The sequence below is a fragment of the Hyperolius riggenbachi genome, chromosome 10, assembly GCF_040937935.1.
Source record: "Hyperolius riggenbachi isolate aHypRig1 chromosome 10, aHypRig1.pri, whole genome shotgun sequence".
Taxonomy (NCBI): Eukaryota; Metazoa; Chordata; class Amphibia; order Anura; family Hyperoliidae; genus Hyperolius; species Hyperolius riggenbachi.
In genome coordinates, this window is record NC_090655.1 from 241,856,541 (window position 1) to 241,878,525 (window position 21,985).

At 47.8% G+C, this 21,985-nt stretch overlaps 1 protein-coding gene across 1 annotated transcript; it reads right to left on the reverse strand.

The window, feature by feature from the left end:
* Positions 1 to 6,193: 6,193 nt before the first annotated feature.
* LOC137535051 (oocyte zinc finger protein XlCOF6-like) lies at positions 6,194 to 21,630 on the reverse strand. The gene is made up of 7 exons (XM_068256817.1): positions 21,406 to 21,630; positions 19,581 to 19,700; positions 19,290 to 19,460; positions 17,161 to 17,239; positions 16,953 to 17,041; positions 16,702 to 16,831; positions 6,194 to 9,261 (listed from the first exon to the last, which is right to left on the reverse strand). The coding sequence occupies exons 2-7, from the start codon at positions 19,674 to 19,676 to the stop codon at positions 7,919 to 7,921; spliced, it is 1,908 nt and encodes a 635-aa protein (XP_068112918.1). The 5' UTR covers positions 19,677 to 19,700; positions 21,406 to 21,630; the 3' UTR covers positions 6,194 to 7,918.
* Positions 21,631 to 21,985: the final 355 nt, after the last annotated feature.

Here is a 21,985-nt window from a genome sequence, read left to right on the forward strand (position 1 = left end):
CCATCATAGTGTGTCCCAGTTTCCCAATGCCTGTCAGAGTGTCCCGGCTTCCCAATGCCCATCATAGTGTGTCCCAGCTTCCCAATGCCCATCATAGTGTGTCCCAGTTTCCCAATGCCTGTCAGAGTGTCCCGGCTTTCCAATGCCCATCATAGTGTGTCACAGCTTCCCAATGCTTCCCATAGTGTGTCCCAACTTCCCTGTGCTCCCCATAGTGTGCCCCAGCTTCCCAATGCCCATCATAGTGTGTCCCAGCTTCCCAATGCCCATCATAGTGTGTCCCAATTTCCCAGTGCCCCTCATAGTGTGTCCCAGCTTCCCAAAGCCCTTCCTAGTGCGTCTCAGCTTCCCAGTGTCCATCATAGTGTGCCCCAGCTTCCCAATGCCCGTCAGTGTGGCCCAGCTTCCCAATGCCCCTCCTAGAGTGTCCCAGCTTCCCAATGCCCCCTATAGTGTGCCCCAGATTCCCAATGCTCATCATAGTGTGTCCCGGCTTCCCAATGCCCTCTATAGTGTGCCCCAGCTTCTCAATGCTCATCATAGTGTGTCCCAGCTTACAAATGCCCATCATAGTGTGTCCCAGCTTCCCAATGCCCATCATAGTATGTCCCAGCTTCCCAATGCCCATCATAGTGTGTCCCAGCTTCCCAATGCCCATCATAGTGTGTCCCAGCTTTCTAGTGCCCCTCCTAGTGTATCACAGCTTCTAATATGCCCCCTATAGTGTGTCCCAGCTTTCCCATAGTGCTTCCATATTATGTCCCAACTTGCCCTCTAGGGCCTCAGAGGAGCTTACAATCTAATCCTGTCACTTGACAGTCAGCCTATTGGGCCAATCAAAGTGCAGGAATCTCATCCTTTGAAGCCACTGGACCCACTGGGCTCAGGGCAGCATCAGTGGAGCGCTCATAAACAATAGGAGCATAGCGTAATTTAGCAGCACATGCTATGGCTGCATAGCGTGCGCCGGAGATTATTACCATGTGTTACTGTCATTAAGCTGCACTGCTGTAGCAGCTTAGTGAATCAACCCCATAGTGTGTTTTAGCTTTCCAGTGTCCCCATAGTGAGTCCAAGTTTCCCAGTACTCCCCATAGTGTGTCCCAGCTTCTCAATTCCTCTCATAGTGTGTCCCAGCTTCCCAATGCCCATCATAGTGTGTCCCAGCTTCCCAGTGCTCCCCATAGAGTGTCCCCGCTTCCTAATGCCCATCATAGTGTATCCCAGCTTCCCAGTGCTCCCCACAGAGTGTCCCAGCTTCCCAATGCCCATCATAGTGTGTCCCAGCTTCCCAGTGCTCCCCACAGAGTGTCCCAGCTTCCCAATGCCCATCATAGTGTGTATCAGCTTCTCAATTCCTCTCATAGTGTGCCCCAGCTTCCCAATGCCCATCATAGTGTGTACCAGCTTCTCAATTCCTCTCATAGTGTGCCCCAGTTTCCCAATGCCCATCATAGTGTACCCCAGCTTCTCAATGCCCATCATAGTGTGTCCCAGTTTCCCAGTGCTCCCCATAGAGTGTCCCAGCTTCCCAATGCCCATCATAGTGTGTCCCAGTTTCCCAATGCCTGTCATAGAGTGTCCTGGCTTTCCAATGCCCATCATAGTGTGTCACAGCTTCCCAATGCCCATCATAGTGTGTCCCAGTTTCCCAATGCTTCCCATAGTGTGTCCCAGCTTCCCAGTGCTCCCCATAGTGTGCCCCAGCTTCCCAGTGCTCCCCATAGTGTGCCCCAGCTTTCCAATGCCCATCATAGTGTGTCCCAGCTTCCCAATGCCCATCATAGTGTGTCCCAATTTCCCAGTGCCCCTCATAGTGTGTCCCAGCTTCCCAATGCCCTTCCTAGTACGTCCCAGCTTCCCAGTGTCCATCATAGTGTGCCCCAGCTTTCCAATGCCCATTCTAGTGTGTCCCAGTTTCCCAGTGCCCCTCATAGTGTGTCCCAGTTTCCCAATGCCCATCATAGTGTGTCCCAGCATCCCAATGCCGCCTATAGTATGTCCCAGCTTCCCAATGCCCATCATAGTGTGTCCCAGCTTCCCAATGCCCGTCAGTGTGTCCCAGCTTCCCAATGCCCCTCCTAGTGTGTCCCAGCTTCCCAATGCCCCCTATAGTGTGCCCCAGATTCCCAATGCCCATCATAGTGTACTCATACTGTGCTGTGTGATCTGGTTTTCTTGTATTTCTGTATTGTCATATTGCTGTTTGTCACCCCTAAATATTGTCTGTAACCTAAATTAATGTCCAGCGCTGCGTAATATGTTGGCGCTTTATAAATACAACAAATAAATAAATAAATAAATAATAGTGTGTCCCGGCTTCCCAATGCCCCCTATAGTGTGCCCCAGCTTCCCAATGCCCATCATAGTGTGTCCCAGCTTCCCAATGCCCATCATAGTGTGTCCCAGCTTCCCAATGCCCATCATAGTGTGTCCCGGTTTCCCAATGCCCTCTATAGTGTGGCCCAGCTTCTCAATGCTCATCATAGAATGTCCCAGCTTACAAATGCCCATCATAGTGTGTCCCAGCTTCCCAATGCCCATCATAGTGTGTCCCAGCTTTCTAGTGCCCCTCCTAGTGTATCACAGCTTCTAATATGCCTCCTATAGTGTGTCCCAGCTTTCCCATAGTGCTTCCATATTATGTCCCAACTTGCCCTCTAGGGCCTCCTGTAGTGTCCTCAAGCCCTAGCATTGTTGTGCATGCCAACAACAGAGACCATGACCGCACTGTCGCCATGAGAAAGACTGTTACCACACAGAGAGGATGAGACAACCCATTGAACGGTACCAGCACCACAATAAAATGCCCATCATAGTGTGTCCCAGCACCACACAATGCCCATCATAGTGTGTCCCAGTTTACAAATGCCCATCATAGTGTGTCCCAGTTTCCCAATGCCCATCATAGTGTGTCACAGCTTCCCAATGCCCATCATAGTGTGTCCCAGCTTACAAATGCCCATCATAGTGTGTCCCAGCTTCCCAGTGCCCATCATAGTGTGTCCCAGCTTCCCAATGCCCATCATAGTGTACCCCAGCTTTCTAGTGCCCCTCCTAGTGTATCACAGCTTCTGAAATGCCCCTTATAGTGTGTCCCAGCTGTCCCATAGTGCTTCCATATTATGTCCCAACTTGCCCTCTAGGGCCTGCTATAGTGTCCTCAAGCCCTAGCATTGTTGTGCATGCCAACAACAGACAGAGACCATGACCGCACTGTCGCCATGAGAAAGACTGTTACCACACAGAGAGGATGAGACAACCCATTGAACGGAACCAGCACCACAATAAAAGGGACTGCGGTTTCAGTTACAGTTGTGTGGTGGCTGCACTACGCCAGCTCACTCCATGCTTGCAGAGAAGGTCACTTTCTGTTAATTCTGGAATGCCGTCTCAGCATGCATCTGGGTCAACAGCTTCCTGTACACATAATAGTCATGTGACCACATTTCACAGAAAATAAAATTAAGGTTATTAGCTGAAAAAAAAAAACAACTGATTTTGTGCTGCTATAAATGTAACATAAAGCACTCATTGCAGACAAACTAACTGTGGTAACTGTAATGTGGAAATACATAGCATATTTCTGAAACAAGAAGGGCATTGGACTTAAAGAGAACCCGAGGTGTGTTTAAAGAATGTTATCTGAATACAGAGGCTGGATCTGCCTATACAGCCCAGCCTCTGTTGCTATCCCAAACCCCACTAAGGTCCCCCTGCATTCTGCAATCCCTTATAAATCACAGCCGTGCTGTGAGGCTGTGTTTACATCTGTAGTGTCAGTCTCAGCTGCTCCCCCGCCTCCTGCATAGCTCCGGTCCCTGCCCCCGTCCCTTCCCTCCAATCAGCAGGGAAAAAAGGGATGCAGGCGGGGACTGGAGTTCTGCAGGAGGTGGGGAGAGCAGCAGACTGACACTATAGAGAAAAACACAGCCAGCTCTGACAAGCTGTTTGTCAGCAGCGTAGCTGTGATTTATGAGGGATTGCAGAGTGCAGGGGGACCTTGGGGGGGTTTGGGATAGCAACAGAGGCTGGGCTGTATAGGCAGATCCAGCCTCTGTATGCAGATAATATTCTTCAAACCCACCTCGGGTTCTCTTTAAAGGACTGATAGTTATCTCCTACGAATGTTGCTTATGCATGACAGTGATAAGAAATTCATGAAGTAGGTCATTCGTTTTAGTTTAAAAAATGTTTTATTACAAACCACATTGATTCACAACAACAGATAACAAATTCAAAACAACAAAAATAATTGCATGTTTTTCAGTATAAGTTGCATAAATATGCTCACATCTATTGTATATGTAAATCCCCCTACTCCCAAACTTATTAGGGAAAGAAACAAGGGCGCTCTCACCTATTGGAGGGTTTATAAATATTTCTGAGTATAGAGTATCCAATGTGTTTAGTGAATCTCATAACAATATTGTTCACTTCTTCAGGAGCAAATCCTAGCTAAGGAGTTCTTGGGCATGAGTCAGAATCTAGGACATGATGGACCATAAGTTTTACATTAATTGGCATTTGCAAGAGGTCTCCCAGAACGAGGGGGGCACTTCAAGGGGTAAATAAGCACAGAAAGACAGAGGATCACAAAAAATGAAGCAAATACTTACCTAAGGAGAGGGAAGGCTCTGGGTCGTATAGAGCCTCCCGTCTCCTCTCTCGGTGCTCTCTATCCTGTGCTGGCTCCCCCCCCCCCCCCGTTTAAATCCCCCGCAGAAAGGGTATTTGGAAGTCTTCGGGAGCCGTGTCCTCCCGAAGACGTGTGGCTCCATACTGCACAGGCGTGAGCGTGCAAGAGAATGTGCTTGCGCAGGTGCAGTACAGGGCCGCCCTTCTTCAGGAGCACTCGGGCTTCCTGAAGACTTCTGAAGCCTCCTTCGGCCAGGTAAAGCAGTATTTGACTAATTTAGTGAAATACTGCTACCGGGCGAGCCAGCACTGGAACGAGGGGACCAAGAGAGGAGCGGGAAGGCTCTATAGTACCCAGAGCCTTCCCTCTAATTGGGTAAGTATCTATCTCATTTTTTTAAATGCGGTTCCCATTCACTTTAAGTCTGCCAGGAGAAAAGTGCAATATCAACGTTCTGTGCCTTGTCTTGTCAGGACACAGAATTTAATGAAGTGCGGATAGGCCAAATGGTGTTAAGGCATAAACATGAATCTAGGTTTTAGATTTAGATTGTTCTGTAGGGTCTGAACTTTTTTTTCATAAACTTGTATTCAAATGTCTGCCTTTCTCTCCCAGGTATGAAATTCCCCCTCAGAATGGTGATTCTCAGATTCCTTGCGCTGTGGGCTGGTGTGTTACAATGCAGTCCTATTGGGGCATCTGTTACTTTGCATTCCACTGTGTAGCGGTCTTTCATTCTGTCTGATTCCTTCTGATAGACTGGGAGACTTGAAAATAAGACATGCTGGCTGACTTTGTCATATAACTTTTATTACCTGCTACTGTTCTCTGGCTGATTGCTCATTTGCTTATTATTTGTGGTAACCTTTATCGTCAAATACTCTCAGGGCTGAATAGACCTAAGCAGTGAGCTCTTTTATTTCTCTTATTTCTAAAGGTGGTAATGCTACTTACACACACTAGACTGCGGTCATCGGAAAATGAACGATCCCCATTGGTTAGCGACGAGCAAACAACATTGGCGTACATTTGGATTCAGTGATGGAACAACGACAGTCTGCCGATCGGATTGTTGCTGGAAGCGCAAAAATGAGGACCAGGAAATGCTAAATTCGCCAATATATAAGTATTTTGAATTAATCGATCATTTGATATACTGTAATTCACTAGAAACAACAATGATTATCATCCAAACTTATCGTCCAGGATGAATCGGTGTACATGGATGAAAATCACTGTCTTTTAACATTATTGGGACACTTTTTTTAAAGGGGAACTGAAGAGAGAGGTATATGGAGGCTGTCATGCTTATTTCCTTTTAGACAATACCAGTTGCCTGGCAGCCCTGCTGATCCTCTGCCTGTAATACTATTAGCCATAGACCCTGAACAAGCATGCAGCAGATCAGGTGCTTCAGTGGTTCAGACTTATAAGTCTGATCTGACAAGACTAGCTGCATGCTTGTTTCTGGTTTTAATCAGATACTACTGCAGAGATATAGACCAGCAGGGCTGCCAGGCAACTGGTATTGATTAAAAGGAAATAAACATGACAGCCTCCATATACCTCTCTCTTCAGTTCCCCTTTAAAATGATTTTCATCCAATCCGTTGTTTCTATACATTTCCGATGACCGCAGTCTAGCATGTGTGTGGTGCCGAAGACTGTGTGGCCAAACACATGGTGTCAGATTACTGAATCAGCCAACTAAATCACATATAAGCCTCTGTATGTGACATTCACTTTTGTACCATTTTGATCCAGTGATGTATCGCACCTGAAGAAGCAACTTTAAATGGAACCTGAAGTGAAAGGGATATGGAGGCTGCCATATTGATGTCCTTTTAAACAATACCAGTTACCGGGCAGTCCTACTGATCTGTTTGGCTTCAGTAGTCTCCAAATCACACACCTGAAACAAACATGCAGCTAATCTTGTCACATTTTTGTCAGAAACATCCGATATGCTACATGCTTGTTCAGGATCTATGGCTAAAAATATTAGAAGCAGAGGATCAGCAGGGCTGCCAGACAACTGGTATTGTTTAAAAGTAACTTCTCACTTCAGGTTCCATTTAAATTATGAAAGCTTGCAAGAAAGCTACGTACAGTTAGCTATTAAAGGTATTACCTGAAACAACATTTGTTGGTTTCATTCAGGAGCATCAGTTACAATGACTGCATTGAAATGTATCACCGGAAAATACAGCCAGATTATTAGATGGCGTGCACTGGACTGAAATTATTACCAACACATCTGTGTTTCCTTAACCCTCCTGGCGGTCAATTAAAACCGCCAGGGGGCAGCGCAGCACAATTTTTGTTTAAATTATGTAGCTAGCCTAGCGCTAGCTACATGACAGCCGCTGAGCTGCGGCATCCCCCTACCCCGTCTGATCGCCTCTGGCGATCAGGAAATCCCGTTCTAAACGGGATTTCCATTAGGGCTTCCCCCGTCGCCATGGCGGGATGACGTCACCAACGTCATGATGTCAAAGGGAGTCCCGATCCACCCCTCAGCGCTGCCTAGCACTGATTGGCCAGGCTGCGCATGGGGTCTGTGGGGGGGGGGGGGGGGGGCGGTATTGCGCGGCGGGTAGCGGTAAATCGGCGCGGAGCGGCGGCAATCGGGCACTGTAATAAAAAAAAAAATCGTGCAAATTGGCCCAGCAGGGTCTGAAAAATCCTCCTGCGTGGCATAGCCCGAGCTCCCCAGGAAGGTTAAAGGACAACTGTAGTGAGAGGGATATGGAGGCTGCCATATTTATTTCCTTTTAAACAATACTAGTTGCCTGGCAGTCCTGCTGGTCTGTTTGGCTGCAGCTATGTCTGAATAACACCAGAAACAAGCAAGCAGTTAATCTTGTCAGATCTGACAATAATGTCAGAAATACCTGATCTGCTGCATGCTTGTTCAGGGTCTATGGCTAAAGGCAGTGGAACAGCAGGACAACCAGGCAACGTGTATTTCCTAAAAGGAAATAAATATGGCAGCCTCTATATCCCTCTCACTTCAGTTGTCTTTTAATCTCTAAAGCTCAGAAGTTTCTGAAAAGAGAAAACACCACCAGAATCAAGTGTGCATAGTCAGACGTCACATTATATCTCAAAAAGAATAGGACACAAGTTTTTGTTAGGTCTCTGGTATATAAGAAGATCCCCACTCCTTTATCAAAGCTTTCCCACATTCTGAACATGAAAAAATTGCTTATCTGTGTGACGTGTCTGGATCTAAGTTCTCACCGAATGCTTTCCTCAACTATAACGACAATAACAGACTCTAGCTGGCGTGAACTTTCTGGTGTTGGATAAGATTTCTTTTCTCAGTGAAGCCTTTCCCACATTCTGAACATGAAAAAGGCCGCTCGCCTGTGTGAGTTCTCTGGTGGGAGAGAAGATAAGCTTTGTTAGGGAAGCATTTCCCACATTCGGAACATGAAAAAGGGCGCGTGTGTATTCTCTGGTGTGCAAGCAGGATAGATTTAATAGTGAAACATTTGCCACATTCTGAACATGAAAAAGGCCGCTCGCCTGTGTGAGTTCTCTGGTGGGAGAAAAGATGAGATTTGTTAGTGAAACATTTCCCACATTCTGAACATGAAAAAGGCCGCTCGCCTGTGTGAATCCTCTGATGTCTAAAAAGGCTAGATTTATTAGTGAAACATTTCCCACACTCGGAGCAAGTAAATTGACGCTCAGCTGTGTGAATTTTCTGATGTCTAAGAAAATATGCCTTCTTAGTGAAAAATTTCCCACACTCAGAACAAGAATAAGGACACTCCCCTGTGTGAGTTATCTGGTGGTCAACAAAATCGCCTTTCCTTACGAAACCTTTCCCACATTGCGAACATGAAAAAGGATACTCCCCTGTGTGACTTATCTGGTGTTCTACAAAGATAGCTCTGTAAGAGAAGCTTTTCCCGCACTGAGAACACGAATAAGGTCGTTCGCCTGTGTGAATTCTCTGGTGAACGAGGAGGTTATGTTTGGTATTGAAACATTTCCCACACTCTGGACAGGAAAACAGCCGCTCGCCCGTGTGAAGTTTCTGGTGTGAGAGAAGCGCAGACTTCGTGGCAAAGCATTTCCCACAAGCTGAACAGGAAAAAGGACGTTCACCTGTGTGAATTCTCAGGTGATCTATAAAGTTACCTTTCTGAATGTAGCTTTTCCCACACTGAGAACATGAGAAAGGGCGCACACCTGTGTGAATCCTCTGGTGTATTAGAAGGTTGGATTTGATAGTGAATGATTTTCCACACTCTGAACAAGAAAAGAGCCCCTCGCCCGTGTGAATTTTTTGATGCGTGAAAAGGGCAGACTTTCTGGTGAAGCATTTCCCACACTCTGCACAAGAAAAAGGACGATCACCAGTTTGAACTTTCTGGTGCGTGTGAAGGGGAGACTTCATAGCAAAACATTTGCCTAATCCTGAATACGGAAAGGGAGCTGTGCCCATCGGATTCCTCTGATCAGGGAAATCCAGTGATCCGTCTGCACTGTGATCTCTGGGATGTGTATTTCCTCCTGGAGGATGTTGTATGACTTCCTCATCTTCAGAAATATCAAGGTAAAATGATGAGATGAGATGTCCCTCCGAGGGGTTCCCGTCATCGTGTCCATCTGTTGAAAAATAAAATGATTATAACAACACTTACAAGAAATGTAGACATTTCTTCAAAATGCACTGTGCAAAGACCTGACATAATGTGGATTTACTCCAATCATCTCCATCAGTAACAGCAGATGCAGAGCAGACAGTTCAGCCCGCCCTCCAACTTCTCTCAACAATCACTACCATTCCTGCCCTTAGCCTGTAACCCTGACTGTGCTCTTTCATCTACCAGTCCTGATATCATGTTATAACCCTGACCCTGCTCTTTCATCTACCAGTCCTGATATCATCTTGTAACCCTGACCCTGCTCTTTCATCTACCAGTCCTGACCTCAGCCTGTAACCCTGACCCTGCTCTTTCATCTACTAATCCTGACCTCAGCCTGTAACCCTGACCCTGCTCTTTCATCTACCAGTCCTGACTTCAGCCTGTAACCCTGACCCTGCTCTTTCATCTATCAGTCCTGACCGCAGCCTGTAACCCTGACCCTGCTCTCTCATCTACCAGTCCTGATCTCATCTTGTAACCCTGACCCTGCTCTTTTATCTACCAGTCCTGACCTCAGCTTGTAACTCTGACCCTGCTCTTTCATCTACCAGTCCTGATATCAGTTTGTAACTCGGACCCTGCTCTTTAATCCACCAGCCCTGACCATGGCCTGTAACCCTGACCCTGCTCTTTCATCTACCAATCCTGGCTTCAGCCTGTAATCCTGACCCTGCTCTTTCATCTACCAGTCCTGACCTCAGCCTGTAACCCTGACTCTGCTGTTTCATCTACCAGGCCTGATCTCATCTTGTAACCCTGACCCTGCTCTTTCATCTACCAATCCTGGCTTCAGCCTGTAATCCTGACCCTGCTCTTTTATCTACCAGTCCTGGCCTCAGCTTGTAACTCTGACCCTGCTCTTTCATCTACTAGTCCTGATCTCAGTTTGTAACTCTGACCCTGCTCTTTAATCTAGCAGCCCTGACCGTGGCCTGTAGCCCTGACCCTGCTCTTTCATCCACCAGCCCTGACCATGGCCTGTAACCCTGACCATGTTCTTTCATCCACCTGCCCTGACCATGGCCTGTAATGTTCTGCTGGCCACCTGTCCTGATCTCAATCATCCATCTTCTTCTCCTTCTTCTGAAAACTGGGTTCTATTCTCCTTGTCTCTGGTGGGATAACACTGGGGCTGTGATCTGAAAGTTCCTTGCAGTAATATATTCTGCTGCTCGGTAAAAGTAACAGTCCATTAACCCCCGCAAGACTCTCTGGTGAAAAACAGTCATTATACTTTGACCCCAAACCCTGAAGTAGCCCACTTCCATCACTAGAACCAGGATTAATAAGGCTTTGATCCTCAATAGTTGGTACTATGTTACCATACAGTGTCTGGAACTGAATATAATATGTGTTTTTTGGTCACATTATAGAGTACACTATATGGAACTCTATAACTAGGGATGATCGGAAGGTCCGAATTCCGTTCCACCGGAATTGGCGGATTCCGCCAGCAGTAAATTCCGTTGCCATTACATTACCGCGGAATTCCGCATTCCGGCGGAAAAATTAAAATAGTCCCAACTGAAACCTCTTTTATGCTAAATGGTAGCTCATGGGACCTAGTGGCTGTTCAACCGTTCATTTTTTTTTATATATATTTAACAATTTTTTTTTTTTTTGCAGCAGGAGTTGTCGTGTAAACCATGGTGTTCCACGGCGGTCATTTACAAGTGTTGTTTGGAGCAGCAGGAGTTGTCGTAGGCCATGGGAGCTACTGGTTCCACGGTAGTCCTAAAAATTGTTTGGAGCAGCAGGAGAAGTTGTAGGCCATGGGACCTAGAGGTGGTTCCACAGCAGTCATTATTATAATTTTTTGGGAGCAGCAGGACTTGTCATAGGCCATGGGACCTAGAGATGGTTCCACGGCAGACCTTAACATTGTTTGTAGCAGGTAAAAGGGAAAGAGGCGCCCTGGTGTAATAAAAGCATCTAAAATCAGCTTAAAATCGAAAAGTGATATGAGGTAGCTTACCTCAATGACAAAACCTCTGTAGTTATTACAAGGGATTTTTATTAGCACAGGCAACGCGTTTCGCGGGTCTCGGCCCGCTTCATCAGGCCAGTAAAAGTGCCAAATAGATCATCTAGCATAGGGAGCCTCCCTATGCTAGATGATCTTTTCTATTTGGCACTTTTACTGGCCTGATGAAGGGGGCCGAGACCCGCAAAACGTGTTGCCTGTGCAGGGCGCCTCTTTCCCTTTTACGTGCTAAGTATACCCCCGAACACATCCTGTCCGGGGGGAGGTGGCAGACCACCAGTGGAGTCCCCACAGTGGACTCTGTCCCCCTTTTTTCCACTAAGAGAGCGACCATCCTTCCGGTTCTGGCTAGGACCACCCCGAGTGGAGTCGGGTTTATTGTCTCCACCTGCTTCCTGTGGTTGGTTGCCCCCAGCAACCTCCCTTTGTGAGTAGTGCTTCTAATTTATTTTCTTTTATTGTGGTCATTGACATATTGCACTACTGGGCTCCCGTTTTTTGTCTCCTGTGACTTTTTCTACAGGGTGTTCATCCACCCCTACTACAATTGTTTGTAGCAGGCAGGACTTGTCGTAGGCCATGGGACCTAGAGGTGGTTCCACGGCAGTCCTAAATATTGTTTGTAGCAGGCAGGACTTGTCGTAGGCCATGGGACCTAGAGGTAGTTCCACGGCAGTCCTAAAAATGTTTTCAACAATACAGTATTGGACTCATTCTGTTGAATCAGTGAGAGGGGCCTTGTAATTGTCACTGATCCATGCCTCGTTCATTTTAATGAATGTTAGCATGTCCACATTGTCTGTGGAGAGATGGGTCCGTTGGTCGGTGACCACTCCACCTGCAGCGCTTAATACTCGCCCAGAAAGAACACTGGTGGCGGGGCATGCAAGAACCTTCAGTGCATACTGAGCGAGTTCAGGCCAGGTATCCAGTTGTTTAGTCCAATACTCCATGGGGTCATCATTACTCTCCATATTGTCTGGAGCACTGGCCGACCCCAAGTAATCGTCCACCATACGGGCCAGCCGCTGGCGGTGGTGACCACTTTGTCCACTGGTGGTGGTGCTACTGCTAGAAGGACTATCTGGCACTGGCTGGTAAAATGCCTTCAGCATACTCAGCAGGTTCACAGATTGGCTACTGGTGCTGCTGCTGGGAGTGGGACCACCAGACCTTTGCTGAGTGTGATGACTACTACTAGGCTTGGTAGCTTGGGGCCGGGGTACAGGTGTAGGAAACGCATCTTCTACCCAACGATGAAGGGCATCCCGGATCTGACTCATCCTGGCGTCTGCTTGGGAGGGGGGGGTATGAACTGGCGCATTTTCCCCTTGCACCGGGGATCTAAGATGGTGGCCACCCACATGTCGAGCCTTGCTTTTAAAGTTTTAATCTGGGGGTCTTTCTTTAGGCACTGGATCATATGTGCAGCCATGGGGAAGAGATGTCTGCCATGAAGCACCTCTTTCTGGCTGTCAGAACTGTCGTCGACATAATGATCCAGCTCTGCATCAAAATCTTCTTCCCACCCCCGGACAATGGGCTCTTTCGCTTCCACAAGCTCTGCCTCCTCATCCAGGACTGGAGCATGCCCACTCACTCCTTCATCTGACTGGCCACTGTTCAGTAGGGCTTCATCCCCCCGTTCGAGCAGTTTTTCAAGAGTCTTTTCCATGGTGAAGACAAGAGGGAGCACCTCTGATATACTGCAGTACTCCTCACTGACCACTTTTGTTGCCTGCTCAAATGGCTCCAACACTTTGCACACCTGTCCAATCAGCTGCCACTGGTCCCCAGTAATGTAGTCCAGTGGCCCTGTTCTGGTGGAAGATGCCTCAGACAGGTATAGCCTGACCGCCATGCGCTGCTCCCCAACCTCTCCAGCATGTGTAGTGTGGAGTTCCACCGCGTCGGACAATCTGAAATAAGCCTGTGCTGCGGCAGGCTATGGCGGCGCTGCAGCAGTTTCATGGCCGCAGTGGCAGTTGCAGAGCGATGGATGTGGCCACAGCGTCCTTCAACCTTCGAAAGTTTGTATACATTTCTGGACTACAAGGTTGAAGACGTGGGCCAAGCAAGGTACGTGGGTATAGCCACCTAGCGAAATGGCGGCCAGCATGTTGGCACCGTTATCAGACACCACTACACCTGTGTCAAGTCTTCGTGGGGTCAGCCACTGCCGAATCTGATCCTGTAAGGCTGCAAGGATTACAGATCCGGTTTGCCTGTTCTCCTCCATGGATTCCATTTTCAGCACTGCTTGGCATCGATGGTGCTGCAGACCAGTGTAGGAGGAGCGGGACATCTTGCTGGGAGGCTCAGCAATGGCAGACCGGCCTTGGACAGAACAGGTAGCAGAGGGAAGTGGAACAGACCTTCCTTTCAACCCACGTGGCGGCACCACCAGTTGAGATGCCCCAGATCTTGCACCCTCCTCAGCAGCACCATGGAGGGTGACCCAATGGGCGGTTAAAGTCAGATACTTTCCCTGCCCATGCCTACTGCTCCAGCCATCCATCGTGAAGTGCACCTTGCCACCGACAGCGTGATCCATAGACCGGCTGACACACTCCACAATGTGCTGGTGCAGGGCAGGAATAGCATTCCTTGCAAAATAATGGCGGCTAGGGATCCGCCATTGTGGAGCAACACTCTTCATCAGTCTGCGGAAGGGGGCACAGTCCACAAACTGGTAGGGCAGCAGCTGTTGGCCCAACAGCCTTGCCAGGAGCGCATTATTTTTGACCACAAACGGATCAGTTGCAGGGAGCATCCGCTTCCTCTGCAACATTTCTGGCACAGAGGCCTGATGCTGGAACACTGGTGATTCAGAGGAACACAACAAGGGTGATGATGAGGTGCTTGTCGAGGTCTGGAGTCCTCTACCAGCCTGGCATGCAGAGGACTTTGAAGTCGAATGGGACTGAGGAGCAGGTTGGATAGGTACAGGACTCGGACGACTAGGAAAAAAAGAGGAGGGGCCTGTTGGTGCTGCTTTTACTCCACCCATCTTATTGTAGTTTTTTTACAACTTCAAACTCCCGTTTGTGGTTGTTGCGCAGATGGCTTAGCAGCCCTGAAGTGCCGTACCCGGTGCCCGATTAGCCTCTGCTCACCGATTTACGACACACACAACAGACTGTCCTGGATTCATCCTCTTCCGCATCAATAAAATACTTCTATGCAGGGGACGTGCGTGCACTTCCAGCAGTGGTACGACCTGTTCTAGCACCTTGATGCTCGGCATTGGACTGGTGGCGGGTACTGACAGACGGGGAAGCACTCTGCTGGCCAACCATCTGCTCTGTTTGTACAGGCTGCTCACGCCTGCTACTGCCTAAACGAACAGGTGGCAAATACATTTTATCACCCACCTCATCATCATCCAAAATATCGTCCTGTGCAATTAGTGAGTCTTCTGGACCCTCCACCTGGCCACCAAACACCTCTGTAGTTGAGTGGTGTTGGCGATGTTGACTGGTGACACTGGATGAAGAAAACACAGTGGCCATTTCTGTCACCACAGAACCCACCACTTCTTGGGAGCTTGGTCCCATGGTTTCCTCCAATGCCTCATGCCAAACATTCTGCACATCTCTCTCAGTCTCAGCGATGGTGTGCTGTACTTCTGGAGCGGACTCAGCGGAGTACTGGGAGGAAACAAGCTCGTCATCGTCAACAGAAGCAGCTGCGCTCGTGTTCTGGTCATGAGGAACCTGGCGGCCACTGCTGGCACTAGCTTCAAGTTCCTCCAACTGGGTAGAGGGTTCTCCTGAATCCTGATCTAAATAATCCACAACTGTCTTCGCCTCCTGCTCTGACAGAATTTTCCTGCGTGCTGCTGAGCCTGCTGCAAAAACAGGGAAGACATTTCTGACCAGGGGGGGAACGCTTCCTGCTGCCACCCTCACCCTGATCACGTACTTGACGTGAACGCCCATGGCTCCATGTCCTTGCATAAATTTTCTGCTGCCCTCGCTCCATTTTTGGGGGCCAACAAACTTTATTGGGGAAGGGGTACGTAGTACGTACGTATGAGCAGAACAGATCACAAAATAAGGGGGTGAAATAAAGAAAATAAATCCAAAACACAAAATAAAGAAAACCAAAAAAAAAAATTAATAAAAAAAAAAAAAAAATAAAACAAACAAACAAACAAAAAAAAATCACTACACTCACTCAACTAATCAATCACTAATCAAACAAATTAATCACACAGCTAACTACTCACTCTCACTCTCTGAGTGAGTGGCTCTGCAGCAAGCAACTACTAATACACTACACTACAATCTCTCTACTAGTATAGCTAACACTCTAGCTCTCTCTCTCACAGTCACAGAGTCTTTAAAAAGACTTTTGATTCATATACAGTCTTGAAAAAGACTTTTGTTTTATGTTAACAACTGTGGGTCTGCGTCTGTCTCTCCTCTCTCCACACTAGACTGAAACCCACAAGCTTCCTGGCTTCATGTCTCTCTATTATATACAAAATGGGTGGGATAGCTGCTGATAGGTAGCTAGGGAGCTGGTTGCTAATGTAGGATTGGTTGGTTCTCATTAAGACTCTTATTGGTGCAGAAATTCCATTTTCCAGGCAGGAATACACTTAGAAGCTTCTTCCTGGTGATTGGCTAACACAGTGGTTCTTAAACTTTTTGGGGTGAGGGCGCCCTTGATAGCTTTGAAATGTTTTCAAGGCACCCCTCGACAAAAACTACCAAAATACCATTATGACCCTTAATAAGTAGCACCCTCTCCAAGTAGCTAGTGATTCCTATTAGGCAGCATCCGCCTCTAAGTAGTCAGTGACCCCCTCCCCATTATGCAGCCCCCTGAAAGCACAAAAGGATAAAGAGTCAACCTTATAGACCACAAAGACAGTTCCCCACATGGGGAGTGCAGTAAGTAATGGGACTAAAGGTTAACTGGCAGGTAATGCAGCTGGTTGCATTACCTGATGGCATTGTACAAAGGATGGGGATGCATGCCGAGGCACCCCTGGGAGGTGCGTAAGGCGCACCAGGGTGCCGCGGCACCCAGTTTGAGAACCCCTGGGCTAACATAAATTTGCATTCCGGCGAAATTCCACATTTTTCCGCGGAATTCCGCATAACCGCTATAGCAATTCCGTTCCGACCGGCGGAATCGGAATTAGCGGAATCGCGGAAATTCGAATTCCGCGGAATCCAGCGACCATCCCTATCTATAACTGATGTCCAGACACCTTCATTTAACAACAACAAAAAACACAGACTTCAAGCAATATAACCGAATGATTTTTTTTGGTGAGAGTACTTCTACTGCAAATGATGCTCGTCATCTACCAAAAGGACTAAAGGATAATTCATACTAATGAGGGGATGGAGAGGATCTCAGTGTCAGCATAGAATAGGTCAGGTAAGGTTATTTCTTCACCTGAAACTGGCATTCCTAATTCACTGGTCACCATCATGTCCCCCTCCTCCATACACTGCCGGCCACCCATCACTTCTGTCTCCTCTTCTTCTTCTTTAACCTCATGTTTCAGATCAGTCCGTTCTTCAGCCTAAACCCACAAAATCATAGAAGAAAGAATATTACACACATTAGAATGAATGCATAGAAGAAGAATATAATGTCATAGAGTTTGGAGACATTTGGATAGGTAGTCCCTCAGCTTCATCTACCTGATTGTGGTGGAGGATGGTGGGATCTTCCTGTGGACAATCCTGGGAAAAAAGAGGACCTGTACATAGGATTCTATTACAGGATACATCTGTAGGAAACACACACACTGAATGAATACATTGTTTCTATGTGTTTATCAGGTGATAAGAGGGAATTAGGTGGACCCTCCATACTGCTCTCTACGTTAAGGAAATTAACATCTCTTACCCAGTGATGTGAGGGGTGGCTGATTCTCTATTTTGATGTCCTTGTGGAAATCCTTCTGATCTTCTAAATCTTGCCACTCCTGCAAGTAGAAATAGATGGTGACATCCAGAAACCTTATAGGGATCTGACCAGTGATGTTTCTAGGCACAGGCTGACTAGGCCAGTGAGATATTAAAGGAGAGAAACTGCAGCAAATCTCTGCTGCATCTCCTGGCTACCAGGGAGTCACGGCCAAAGCTCTCACTCCCACTAGGGTGCATATTGGAGGCTGTCATCTACTAATTAACACCCACTGTTGTCCTTTTTCTTCAGTCACTTTTATTTGACACTATTTATCACTGCTGGTCAGTCACTATCCCGTGTCACTTCTTGTCATGTCACTGACTACCACCTGTCACTGCTTATCGCACACTACCGACTGTCACTGCTTATCGCACACTACCGACTGTCACTGCTTATCGCACACTACCGACTGTCACTGCTTATCGCACACTACCGACTGTCACTGCTTATCGCACACTACCGACTGTCACCGCTTATCGCATACAACCGACTGTCACCGCTTATCGCACACTACCGCCTGTCACCGCTCATCTCACAATACCGCCTGTCACCGCTCATCACACACTACCGCCTGTCACCGCTCATCACACACTACCGCCTGTCACCGCTCATCACACACTACCGCCTGTCACCGCTCATCACACACTACCGCCTGTCACCGCTCATCACACACTACCGCCTGTCACCGCTCATCACACACTACCGCCTGTCACCGCTCATCACACACTACCGCCTGTCACCGCTCATCGCACACTACCGCCTGTCACCGCTCATCACACACTACCGCCTCCCACTGCTCATCACACACTACCGCCTCCCACTGCTCATCGCACACTACCGACTGTCACCGCTCATCACACACTACCGCCTGTCACCGCTCATCACACACTACCGCCTGTCACCGCTCATCTCACACTACCGCCTGTCACCGCTCATCTCACACTACCGCCTGTCACCGCTCATCTCACACTACCGCCTGTCACCGCTCATCTCACACTACCGCCTGTCACCGCTCATCACACACTACCGCCTGTCACCGCTCATCACACACTACCGCCTGTCACCGCTCATCTCACACTACCGCCTGTCACCGCTCATCACACACTACCGCCTGTCACCGCTCATCACACACTACCGCCTGTCACCGCTCATCACACACTACCGCCTGTCACCGCTCATCACACACTACCGCCTGTCACCGCTCATCACACACTACCGCCTGTCACCGCTCATCACACACTACCGCCTGTCACCGCTCATCACACACTACCGCCTGTCACTGCTCATCACACACTACCGCCTGTCATTGCTCATCACACACTACCGCCTGTCATTGCTCATCACACACTACCGCCTGTCACTGCTCATCACACACTACCGCCTGTCACCGCTCATCACACACTACCGCCTGTCACTGCTCATCCCACACTACCGCCTGTCACCGCTCATCACACACTACCGCCTGTCACCGCTCATCACACACTATCACCTATCACTGCTCATCACACACTATCGCCTATCACTGCTCATCACACACTACCGCCTGTCACTGATGACCAGTCACTGTCACAAACACTACTTGTCACCAACTACCAGATCTCACTGCTCAGCAGCCACTACCAGCTACACCTGCCATTTATGGTCCCCAAGTGTTTTCACTGCTCCTCAGCTACTATCACCTGTTACTACTTGTCACCCTCTACCTGCCACTTCTCATCACCAATTAGTATCTAGCATTACTTATTAGCTACTGCCACCAGTCCCTACTTATACCTACTACTTGCCTCTAATCATCACTCACTATTTGTTACTCCAAGTCACACATAACTGCTATCAATACATGTCACCTAGTACCTGACACATCTACCTGCCACTACTTACTGGTTTCTAGAACCTACTCATAAGTACCTGCCTGCCTCACTGATCACTACCAGCCTATCTAATAAAGTTACCTGTCTAACACTAGACCCACCAGTAATTACCTGCTTTCCACTAGAATACTGTCACCATCTAGACATATCCCCTGCTGTTACTGGATAATGCCCATAATTCCCTGCACTGGTTACCTCTCTTGTTAGCAGCTCAATCATCTTGTTAATGATCTCTAGAATATTCTTCTTGTGATTTCTCTTTGGTGTCAGGAAATGAGGTGGAGGCTGTAGGATGGAGGCTGGGCCATGGAGATGGCTGCTTGGTGTCAGTAGCTCACCAGGTGTCTCCTTCACTAGTTTATAATTCTGTGCAAAAAGATAAAATATCAGTCACAGTGTACATTCCCAGAATCCTCCTCACCTCTCCAGTGAAATGTGTCTTAATAAACGAGTGATGACATATAACCATCCCAGAATCCTCCTCACCTCTCCAGTCAGCAGGTAAATGAACTCCAGGGTGAGGTCAAATATCCTCTCAGTCACATGCCTCTGGTTCTCATTCATCCTCAGTGACGTGGTCATGTGATCTATACAGGAAGCTTCACTCTGCAGAAAGTCAAACAGAGAACAATAAGTGTATTGAAGACATAGGGCTTGATTCACAAAGCCGTGCAAACTGTTTAGCATGGGTGAGCTAAACAGTTAGCACGTGAAGTGCTGATCGCGGACTTTTGCAAGCGCAAAGTGCAGTGATTTGCGTGATCGCAAACTTTGCGCGCGCAAAAGTCAGCGATAGCGCGAACCGCGGCACTTTGCGCACGCAAAAGTCCGCGAACGGCACATCAAGTGCTAACTGTTTGGCATACCCGTGCTAAACAGTTTGCACGGCTTTGTGAATCAAGCCCATAGTCTGTAAGCTCCTGTGGTGCAGAGATGATGGGAATGGATCAGTGATCTATGTAAAGCGCTTTGGAATATGTCAGAGCTATATAAATGTATGTTAATAATAGCAGTGTTCTCCCCAGAAATTTTTTCCAGCCGGGTGGCATGAAATAGTAGCCGGGTGGGATGAAAAAAAAATAGCTGGGTGGGGTAAGATGAGAGAATGCAGGGCTGGTGTTTCTGTGCACAACTCTGCTTATAGCATAGGAGGAGGCGAGTCAATGACAGCCGGGTGCTCATCAAAACTAGCCGGGTGGAGCACCCGGCTAAAAGAGCCTGAGGAGAACACTAAAAATAGTGTATGATTGTAATGAAGACATTGGAGTGTAAGCTCCCCTGGTGCAGAGACTGATGGAATGGGTCAGTTATATATGTACAGAGCTATACAAATGGGCTACGGAATATGTCAGGGCTATGTAAATGTATAATAATAGTGTATAAGTGTGTTGAGGACATCACAGTGCAAGCTTCTCTGGTGCAGAGACTGAAGGGAATGGATCAGTGATCTCTGTACAGAACAGAGGAATACTGTATGTCAGACCAGAGGCAGGACAAGGTCCTTCAGCACCTAAGGCTGAGACAGCAAAGTGCGCCCCCCCCCCATCCCTCCCACCCCAGCCTTGACACACTTAGACTAATAGGTGCCCCAGGGCCCCCAACCTCCCCAACACCTTAATCTCTAGTTATCTGGCTTGCAGTCACTGTCATGCATCCCCTTTTCTTATTTCTTTCCGCTTCAAACACAATTGGGAATGACAGCTAAACGAATTGTGCGCCCCCTCCTACACTGCGCCCTGAGGCTGGAGCCTCTCCAGCCTCTGCCTCGGCCCGGCCATGTGTCAGACCTATACTGTATAAATGTATAATAAAAATAGTGTGTGACTGTGGATGGGGGCATTCGAGTGTAAGCTCCTCTGGTGCAGAGACTGATGGTAATGGATCAGTGATCTCTGTACAGTGCAGAGGAATATGTCAGCGGTATATAAATGTATAACAATACTAGTGTGTGACTGTCATGAGGGCATTAGAGCGTAAGCTCCTCTGTTGCAGAGACTGATGGGAATGGATTAGTGATCTCTGTACAGTGCTGTGGAATATGTCAGAGATATATAAATGTATAATAATAGTGTGTGAGTAAGTGAAAGCTCCTCTGTTACAGAACCTGATGGGAATGGATCAGCGATCTCTGTACAGCACTGTGGAATATGTCAGTGCTATATAAATGTATAATAATAATTGTTTGTGATAAGTTCCTGTGGTCCAGAGACTCATGGGAATATAACAGCAGATGCAGGTGATGAAGAAGGTGGACATAACATATGAAATATTTACTTATTTAACTATTAACAAAATAATATATTTTTTTTACCTCCTCTCCTGCCAGTTCGAGCAATGTCTTCTCTTTACTTCCTCCCACTTCACCTCTAACTTCCTGTCCACATGGCCCACCCTTTCCTGTCTATATACACCTCAACTTCCTGCCTGTACTACTGTGCAATTCATAATAGAGATGGTAAGTCCGGATCTTTTCAAGGATTCGGATCATTAAAAAGATCCGGATCTTTGAACCGAATCATTTGAATCATTTTACTAGGGATGCAATAGTGATGGGAATTCCGGCTCTTTTAAGAGAACCGGCTCTTTTGGCTGGCTCCCATTAAAGAGCCGGCTCGTAAGGCTCTCAAACGGCACTTCATCTAATATCATTAGAAGCCACTCAGTTATGGAAGAAAAGCCCTGCCCCCTCTCCATGACAACTTCAGGCTGCTTCTCTGAGTGGGGCAATGAAATCCCTCCTGCTGCTGCTGCTGCTCTGCTCCGCCCCATACACCCCTACAAGCTACAGGAGGAGGACTACATCTCCCGGAATGCCTCAGCGCCCTTTATTACAGAGCAGAGCGCACTGGTGAGTAGAGATGGGAAGTTCGGATCTTTTCAATGATCCGGAT

Bases quoted from the DNA above. Each gene is read 5' to 3' on its own strand.
- LOC137535051 (XM_068256817.1), bottom strand. From the start codon at position 19,676: ATGACCACGTCACTGAGGATGAATGAGAACCAGAGGCATGTGACTGAG. The intron at 19,461-19,580 runs GTGAGGAGGATT...CTTTTTGCACAG, and splicing joins TTTACCTGCTGACTGGAGAG to AATTATAAACTAGTGAAGGA. The intron at 16,832-16,952 runs GTAGATGAAGCT...TTGTGGGTTTAG, and splicing joins CCATCCTCCACCACAATCAG to GCTGAAGAACGGACTGATCT.